The sequence below is a fragment of the Hippocampus comes genome, unplaced genomic scaffold (genome assembly GCF_001891065.2).
Source record: "Hippocampus comes isolate QL1 unplaced genomic scaffold, H_comes_QL1_v1.1 scaffold71, whole genome shotgun sequence".
NCBI classification, from domain to species: Eukaryota; Metazoa; Chordata; class Actinopteri; order Syngnathiformes; family Syngnathidae; genus Hippocampus; species Hippocampus comes.
In genome coordinates, this window is record NW_017805932.1 from 866,391 (window position 1) to 875,997 (window position 9,607).

A 9,607-nucleotide genomic window follows, 5' to 3' on the forward strand; every position below is an offset into this window, starting at 1 on the left:
ATAACTTCTCCTCAGCTGCCGGTTAACCTGGCCTATCTTCCACCCACTTTTCTCCAGATTGTCGCTATGTTTCTCCATTTTCTGTTATCTCTTCTATTATTTTCTTCTCTTTTCTTTTTTACCGCTGTTTTTTATTTTTATTCTTCGTGGCAGGGGTTCACTTTGGCCTGGGGAGTCAAGTTCAGCATTCGCTTCAATGATATCTGGCGCCATCTAGCGTCGTGAATGGGTATAATGTCTAGACCCCGAATATAAGACGACCGCCACTTTTTCAGTCTTATTTCAATGCAAAAAACACTGTCTAATATTCGGGCCAATACGGTACTTGTATGCCCACTCTAAATCAAGGGTGGGCACCCAGCAGACTTACTTGAATTCTTTCTCAGATTTCCCTCGCAGGTCTCGGACCAACCACTGTGTGGTGAAGGCGTCCTGCGGCGGCATGCCGTACCGCATCACTGCGTTCAGGAAAGCCTTCCTCTGCCGGGAGTTGAACCCCAGCACCTGTGAGACGTTACAGCTTAGCATTCAGGTGCTAAAACGCTGGTGGGCTTGACTGAACGGTACAAGAAAACTTAATGATTCCCACATTAATAAAAGGACAAAGAAAAGAAAGTAAAGAAAATTACAAATTCAGAGTGTGAGTAAAAAATGGAAAGGGGAAAAAAAAAGGCAAAAGAGAAAGGACAGAAACTGAGGAAAAGAAAAGTAGAAAGAAAAAAAGTGAGCAAGTACGATCAAAAGAGGAAACATTTGGAGAGAGCCAGAGTAAGAGTGTGTGAGAGATTGCGGGCCCCGGGGCGGGGCTGCTCACCTCGATGTTGCCGCCCACCCTGGCCAGCAGGGGGGGCAGCGGCTTGTCTTTGTCATTCCTCAGGCCCTTCCTGCTCGGTCTGCGCGAATTGGCTGTGTGGGACAGACAAGTTGAAAGACAAAGATAAGAAACCTTTATTAGTCTCGCAATGGAGAAATTCCCAATTCACAGCAGCAAAGTTATGAAAGGAAGACATAGAACAACAAAATATAGGAGCTGCTGGAAAGGCAGCCACTCTCGCGGCGCCATCTTGAAGTCAAAATAACACAACACAACGGACACAGACAGTTGTGCAATCTTCACCACTTTCCTGCATACACTTTGTTGTCTGAAGCAGTTATAGATGAAAGAGGAGAGGATCAAAGATGGTTTGCGTTTCAAGTTGACAAGGTCTCCAAAGCCAGAGTCTGTTTGTCGGAAGTGTCGAGCACGTGCCAGCAACTCATGTTCATTGTGACCACGCGGCCGGCGTTCTTACCTTCCGATCGCTCGTCAAAGTCCTCATCTCCCTCCTCGGATGCCACAGAGTAATCCGATTGGCCGTCAGACTGGTCATCCTGCCAATCGGCTGCGGGGGAGGAGAGGGGACAAAAAGAAGGCGGTGAGCGAGCGCTTTAGTGGGACGTATAAAAAGGCGGATGGCGGCGTCGGATGGCGGCGTCTCACCTCTGTCCTCCTGTGAGCCGTCGTTGTAGTTGACCTGCTTGCGGATGCGCTTGCCTTTGCCCAGGTTGCGAGCCAAGTCCTCCTGCTGCTGCTCGTAATGATGCCGCAGCAACTTTTCCCAGTAGTCGGGATCCACGCTCTCCTCCTGCTTGATGATCTCGCGCTGCACCTCCTCCTCCTGACACACAACCAACGCTCATGTTTGTGTACACCTCAGCAACGCGAATACAGTCAACCTCGACTAAATCGCCGCTCATCTTTCATGCCCTCACAAGTTGACAGACTTAAATCAGTGTTTTTGGAGGAGACGCAAATCCAAATTTAGAGCTGCGTACCTTCTGTGGAGGGCCTTGAACTAGCGCACAGTTGCAGCTCGCCTTTCCCAAATTCACCAATTTACTGTTTTTGTGCCCAGGCCAAAACAACCAAAGACGTGACTTTTGAGGGAGCCACACAGTGACTTGAAATGAACAGCAACAGTGATTTGCCAAGGAACTATGTTGAAGTGAGTTGGGGTGTATCATTTTGGCCCAAGTAGTGCTTTTGCTGATATCGTGTGCCACCTAAAGTCCAATATAGTGGATACGGTTTGGAGGCAAACCCGACCGTAAATAATTCACACTCCATTCGACTTGACATGAAACAAAAAAACATCCCCCAACCCCAAACACACAAAAATATGCAAAGAATCTGGTTTTAAAAAAAAAAAAAAAAAAATTTAAACTCTACGTCGCAGATTTTCAAATTCACACATGGGGTAGGTACTCCCTCCCTCACCTCCTCGTCCTCGTCTTTCACCACATACTGCGCCACCTTGAAGGAGCTCAGGTACTCGTTCATGCTCTGCAGCTCCGTGTCGTCAGTGGCGTCCTGGTTTCTGTCCAGCAGCCGGTCGATGGCCTTGTCATCGTAGTGGATGACGCTGCTGTCATCTTCCTTGTTCTCACCTGAAACCAGGCAAGCACGCGCACACACGCGATTCAACTTCAACTGGCTCAGCACTGTGTGTGTGCGCGTTTTTCCCTCCTGCCGACTCTCACCCTCGCCCTCATCTTTGAAGAGTTCCTCTGTCCCAAACTTGAGAATGTCATCCAGTTCCTGCTTGGACATCGAGCCCGTCTTGGAGCCGAGGCCAGGTCGGACGACCAGGTGGGTGAGCATCATTTTCTTCTTGGCAACCTGACGGTGGAGGCGAGAAGGGGGCGGAGACATGAACCGACGGGGCTCAACGGGGAGGACGAGAAGCGCCCCGGGGGCGTGTCCCCTTCCTTACCTGCGTGATCCTCTCCTCCACCGAGGCCTTGGTGACGAAACGGTAGATCATCACTTTTTTGTTCTGGCCGATTCGATGAGCTCTGCTGAAAGCCTTGGAATCGCAGGAAACAAAAAAAAAAGAAAATGAGCCACGGCCACAAGGGAATGCCGGCAAGTGAAAATGATAAAACATGCTAAAATTCAGAAGGAATCACATGAAGACAACATGGACAACATCCAAGAGTGAATCACAGCGAGTGAGAAAGACAAAATGAGCTGCAACTAAAAAGTGCACCAGACAAAAAAAAAAAAGACCCGGACCAATGAAGGCATAGGATCGAGCTAAAAAGGAAATTAACCACCATATTTTCCACACTAAAGGGTGCACCGGATTATGAGGCGCACCTTCAACGAATAGCCTATTTTGTAAATTATTTCATGTACTGGATGCACCGCTTTATAAGACGCAATCTACAATGCATCCACTAGATGGAGCTACGCTAAAGGAAATGCCAACAGAACACTACACTCCACTTACACCCTGATTTATATACCGACGATCAGATGTCAGTAAAACGTATTTAATAAAGCAGCGACACAGTTCACTTAACCAACAGCAAGTTAGAACATTGACTCGTTAACGTTGAACTCTCTTGCCTCTGCTCTATTTCCGTGTTCAACTGCGAAACCGATCGCCTTAAGTTTGAACTCTGCGTTCTAAGCATGTCTCTAGCAGGGAGCCATTTTGGGTTTACCGGAATGACCGTACACAAGCCGCATCGGATTTTAAGGCGCGCTGTGAGCTTTTAAGAAAATGGAAGGCTTTTCGGTGCGCATTTTAGTGCGGAAAATACGGCAATTTGTCGATCAAACAAAATGAGGGTTCGTAAGAAGCCAAAGGCTGCGGTGTACCTGAATGTCATTATGAGGATTCCAGTCCGAGTCGTAGATGATGACTGTGTCGGCGGTGGCCAGATTGATGCCAAGCCCTCCAGCCCTCGTGGACAGCAGGAAGGCAAACTGCTGAGCGCCGGGAGCTGAGCGGTTCCACGACATCGCATCAATCGCCAGGGTCTAGTCCGATAGGCTCATGAAAGTGACCAAGTGGCGTCTCCTACCGTTGAAGCGGTCGATGGCTTCCTGCCTCATTCCTCCCGTGATGCTGCCGTCAATGCGTTCGTACTTGTAGCCTTCGTTCTCCAGGAAATCCTCCAGGAGGTCCAACATCTTGGTCATCTGCGGGAAGGCACACAAGGGAGCGGCTTGCTGCTGAATCCACTCCCAAACTCCAATCCCATGAAAGCAGGACTTTCTGAACGCTGCCCAAAATGTCGCATTATATCACGTGATCGCTCGCGACAAAAACGATGCTCGCAGGGACCCCGAGCGGAATCCGGGCCACTCCTGTCCAACATGCAGGAGACCATTGCTAGGTCGTGGTTTAATGCGGGTCACGACGCCAATTGAAAAGCTCTGGGGGGGCTCCTTCTATTTTCGCAGTGGCGACCAGAAGAGCGTATGTTCTCAGCTGAGCTCTTTACGAGATGGCACAAAGATCGATGGCACTGCCGTGGAGGCTTTTCCTGACAGATGTAGAAGGTCTAAGCCCCTCCCCCATAATTCCTGCTCCTATCCTCTCCAGGGACAGTCACTTAACTGGATGGTGACTGTCCAGCTCCGTCCAGTTGAGGTCTCACCTGCGAGAAGATGAGCACTCTGTGTCCTCCGTCTTTCAGTTTCCTCATCATCTTCTGCAGCAGCATCAGCTTGCCGGCCGCCTTGATGAGCGAGCTGCCGTCGTACATCCCGTTGGGCAGCTTGGGAGCTTCCTGTTAACAGAGGCCGGCGGCAGCCAATCAAAAGGGGGCTCTTCCCGCCTGCCCGGACGCTCGAGTCGTACCATTGCGGCTCCGGGGAAGAGGAAGGGGTGGTTGCAGCACTTCTTGAGGTCCATGACCACGTTGAGCAGTGACACCTGGTTGCCTCCTCCTTTGGTGTTGAGAGCTTCAAAGTTCCTGGTCAGGATGAACTTGTAGTACTTCCTGTAGACACGTCACACGGTGAAATGTTGTCAGTCCCAGCACAAGCCTTCCCGTTTTACGTAATTGCTTTGGAAAATCTACTCCTATGGCACAAATTTGTGAAATTAACCCGGAGAAAAATATACAAATTTAACTTTGACCTCATATTTAGTGCATTTCAAACGCAATTCATATTTTAGTAAAAACACCTCCCACTTAAAAAAAAAAAGTAGTTTAACTACAAACATTTTAAAAGTGAAAATAGTAACCTGATATTCACCTTGAATATTTATTTTTAGATGACACTTGGAAATATAAACCTAGTTTCATGAACTGGATGACTAATTAAAATGTTTTTACTCAAATGACATACTTTAACTTCTGTAATGTTTCACAAAATAATTTTCTTTCAAAAATCTGATGGAAATTTACGTTGATAATTTCAAGTTACTTTTGAGGAAAATATCAACTAAAATAAAAACCCAGTCTTGAGGGTTTTTTTCCCCCATTGTAACAATGACATATTTCAACTTAGATTTAGTATATTTTTTTTAAATAAAATTTCAAAATGTGTACCTTTATTATTTCAAAATGCTACACATGGTTAAAAAGAAACAAACAAAAACCCATGACAATCCTGCTCCACTGTAGGCACCTCGTTGACCCACAAATGATTTTTTTGATAACTTCTCTTCATCTATCTATGCCAGCGGTGAAGGACAACAGGCAGTGCCTCTGAACGTTCTCCCGCTAGATGGCAAAAGGTACAATTAGCATTGCCATTCATACAAACACAATAAAGTCTTCTTTGCTTTCAACTCATCAGGGCAAGTACAATTTGTGTGCAACTTGAAACGAGGAGATCATTATTTCATGGCGTCTGCTTTGAGTGACTGACTTCTGCTGCGGGCTGAGCTCCACCCGCAGGATGAGCTCGGTCTTGGAGGGCATGTGCTTGAAGACGTCGGCCTTGAGCCTCCTGAGCATGTGCGGCCCAAGCATGTCGTGCAGCTTCTTGATCTGGTCCTCTTTGGCGATGTCAGCAAACTCCTCCAGGAAGCCCTCCAGGTTGCTGCCCACGCAAATCCCTTGGCGTCAGTCGGCGTGCAATCGAGCCCCAGAGAGAGGAGAAGATCGACGCGGCCGTGCTTACCTGAACCTCTCAGGCGTGAGGAAGTTGAGCAGGTGGAAAAGCTCCTCCAGGTTGTTTTGCAGCGGCGTTCCGGTGAGCAGCAGTTTGTGTTGCAGGGGGTAGTTGTTCAACACACGGAAAAACTGCGGGCAACCACAGCGGCTTTAACGGAACATCGGGACCGGACGGCGGCGAAGCGGCGCCGCGTCCATACCTTGGACTGGTTGTTCTTCAGCCTGTGGGCCTCGTCCACCACCAAACAGGCCCAGTCGATGGAGCCCAGGATGGCCATGTCGATGGTTATTAACTCGTACGAAGTCAGCAGGACGTGGAACTTGATGGACGAGTCTTTCTGGTTGGGGAAGAAAAAAAAAAAACATCATAAGCGTCAACCAATTGTTCAAGTATGGCGCAGTTCATCGTTCATGACACAGCTACATCACCGATTATTAAGCAATCAGTATATGGGTTTGTACGATATGCTGTACAGCCAAGTCCCCATTTAGAGCCCCCAAACAGCTTGAAGCAACGTTCGCTTGCCTCATATTTGGAGAATTGTGTGAGCTTGAGGCTTTTCGACGCAGACTCTCAAGCGATCGGCACCCACCTTCATCCTGGACGCTTTCTTCCCTCCCCGGATTGCGTTGTCCTCGAAGGAGAACTCGTTCTCTCGGATGACGGCCCTGCTGTCTTTGTCGCCGACGTACGTCACCACGTACATGTCGGGCGCCCACATCTCAAACTCCCTCTCCCAGTTGATGATGGTGGAGAGCGGCGCGCTGACCAGGAAGGGACCCTTGGAGTGACCCTGAGGGTGCCGAGAAGAGGGCACGCGTCCTTCGTCATTTCAGACAAACCGAGGAAGTTTGGCTCGGTTGATTTTGCAGGCGGTTAAGAAACATGATTTGCTGATACTTTTGCGATAGGTATTTGCCTGTGGACCTTAAATTTTCATTCATAAAGATGCAGCGCACGCAAAGTAAATCCGAAGAAGCGATATTTGAAGCTTCCTGCTGCTGCGCGCCAAGGTGCATTTCACCCTCCCGCCTCTAGGTGACAGCACTCGCACAGGCCATCAGCCTTGAGTGACGGACGACCTGTTTGATGTTGCCAAATTGGCTTCGCACAAAATGGCTGTTCAAGCAACAGGCCGTCACAAGCGAAAGCAACCTTGGCCATCACACACACACAACGAAGGCCTCCATCCAACACTTTTGGCAGGGGGGGTCCAAACTTATTCTACTGACAAAACCAAAAGGTTGCGAGGGTCACATGGATGGTCTTCAATTAGACTTAATTCATTCTATCAAGCAATTCTATATCGTTTTGCGGTATTGCAGTTTTTTTTTTTTTTAAGAATGGTTACATCAAGGCTTTGAAATGAGCGAGAACATAAATGGTTCCATGCAGCCTTCCATTGCATTACAACAGATCATCCCCTACGCTAAACCCATCTCCATATTCAGAACCAAAACAAGAGCGCCAATCATCAAGGGGACTTCAAGTCAAAAGTGTGCCAAATACTGTTTTTTTACAACCCGTTTAACTGCGGTCTCTCTCGCTCTCTCCCTCCATGTTCTCGTCAAATAAAAGAGAATAGAGTACGTTCTTTTTCCAAGCACCACACACCTCTTTATACAGCGAGTAAAGGAAGACTGCCGTCTGGACAGTCTTGCCCAGGCCCATCTCGTCGGCCAAGATGGTGTCGGTGCCTTGCGCCCACGAAAAGCGCAGCCAGTTGAGGCCTTCCAGCTGGTAGGGGTGCACTCAAACTCCCTCTCCCAGTTGATGATGGTGGAGAGCGGCGCGCTGACCAGGAAGGGACCCTTGGAGTGACCCTGAGGTTGCCGAGAAGAGGGCACGCGTCCATCATTTCAGACAAACTGAGACAGTTCGGCTCGATTGATTTTGCAGGAGGTTAAGAAACATGACTTGCTGATACTTTTGCGATAGGTAAAAGTATTTGCCTGTGGACCTTAAATTTTCATTCATAAAGATGCAGCGCACGCAAAGTAAATCCGAAGAAGCGATATTTGAAGCTTCCTGCTGCTGCGCGCCAAGGTGCATTTCACCCTCCCGCCTCTAGGTGACAGCACTCGCACAGGCCATCAGCCATGAGTGACGGACGACCTGTTTGATGTTGCCAAATTGGCTTCGCACAAAATGGCTGTTCAAGCAACAGGCCGTCACAAGCGAAAGCAACCTTGGCCATCACACACACACAACGAAGGCCTCCATCCAACACTTTTGGCATGGGGGTCCAAACTTATTCTACTGACAAAACCAAAAGGTTGCGAGCGTCACATGGATGGTCTTCAATTAGACTTAATTCATTCTATCAAGCAATTCTATATCGTTTTGCGGTATTGCAGTTTTTTTTTTTTTTAAGAATGGTTACATCAAGGCTTTGAAATGAGCGAGAACATAAATGGTTCCATGCAGCCTTCCATTGCATTACAACAGATCATCCCCTACGCTAAACCCATCTCCATATTCAGAACCAAAACAAGAGCGCCAATCATCAAGGGGACTTCAAGTCAAAAGTGTGCCAAATACTGTTTTTTTACAACCCGTTTAACTGCGGTCTCTCTCGCTCTCTCCCTCCATGTTCTCGTCAAATAAAAGAGAATAGAGTACGTTCTTTTTCCAAGCACCACACACCTCTTTATACAGCGAGTAAAGGAAGACTGCCGTCTGGACAGTCTTGCCCAGGCCCATCTCGTCGGCCAAGATGGTGTCGGTGCCTTGCGCCCACGAAAAGCGCAGCCAGTTGAGGCCTTCCAGCTGGTAGGGGTGCAGCGTCCCGCCCGTGCTGTCCAGGTACTCGGGTTGACGATCGAACTTGATGGTGGGCTGGCCACACAGTGACCCAAAAAAAAAAAAAAACACGTAAGCCAGCGGCAGCAGAATACAAATCAAATCATTTTCAAGCACCAAAGATGATAACTCGGATCTTTTTTAAAAGGAACGACTTCGTATTGAGAATACACTTTCTTATTGGAGAAGACGAATGGAGGTGTGCTGTTGCACTCATTCCAAACCATGCGCTAAAAAAAAAACAATAAAAAAATAAAAAAAACAATGCAAACACACTGTGAATTAAATGTGCATTTTGTAAAAAGGTCAATTTGCTTCCGTTTTTTTTCCCCGTGTGCTTTTTTTAACGACCAAGTGATATCTAAACCAGAGATGTGACTGCCATGTGCAAACAAGAAATAATCATAAATATGAATAATAATATTCTTAAAATAAATGTTAAAAAATGTTTATAATGAATAATCTCTCAAACAAAGCAATTCATTTCCCTGTGATTGGCTTCCTTGACATAAAATAAGCTAACTCTTTAAAAAGTCACTCGTCATGCTTGTTCATGCTTATAAATGGAAACATATTGAGATCTACACATAATATCCAAAGTGTGCCTACATCAACGACGGGGTTCTCTGGCGGTCTGTCCAGACGCTTGACACGTCCTTTCACCTTGATCTTCTTTCCGGGTTTGCCATCGTCACCCATCATCAGTTCTCTGCGAAAGAAGCAAGGTCCATGTTAGCAGCCGGACAGCCAAAGGCGACCAAAAGGCTTCAGCGGGAGAAGCGCACCTGTGGTTCCAGTACTGCAGCTTGAAGGTGTCAAACTCTGGAACGTCCATGTCATCCGCCTCCCATGTGGCCTGGTCGTACGCCAGCTCCCGCCACTTGATCAGGAAGGGCACGTTAT

The 9,607-nt window shown here is 47.7% G+C and overlaps 1 protein-coding gene across 1 annotated transcript in view; it reads right to left on the reverse strand.

The window, feature by feature from the left end:
• Positions 1–9,607, reverse strand: part of LOC109528027 (chromodomain-helicase-DNA-binding protein 4-like) — a 27,325-nt gene that overhangs the window by 4,488 nt on the left and 13,230 nt on the right. Inside the window, 18 exon segments of the mRNA XM_019890294.1 lie at positions 371–504; positions 815–906; positions 1,293–1,382; positions 1,481–1,658; positions 2,258–2,427; positions 2,521–2,659; positions 2,754–2,846; positions 3,647–3,771; positions 3,853–3,970; positions 4,432–4,563; positions 4,635–4,776; positions 5,654–5,827; positions 5,909–6,030; positions 6,102–6,239; positions 6,495–6,695; positions 8,549–8,740; positions 9,314–9,413; positions 9,490–9,607. The exon segment at positions 9,490–9,607 is cut by the window's right edge and continues 84 nt beyond it. Coding sequence (XP_019745853.1) covers positions 371–504; positions 815–906; positions 1,293–1,382; positions 1,481–1,658; positions 2,258–2,427; positions 2,521–2,659; positions 2,754–2,846; positions 3,647–3,771; positions 3,853–3,970; positions 4,432–4,563; positions 4,635–4,776; positions 5,654–5,827; positions 5,909–6,030; positions 6,102–6,239; positions 6,495–6,695; positions 8,549–8,740; positions 9,314–9,413; positions 9,490–9,607 — 2,458 coding nt within the window.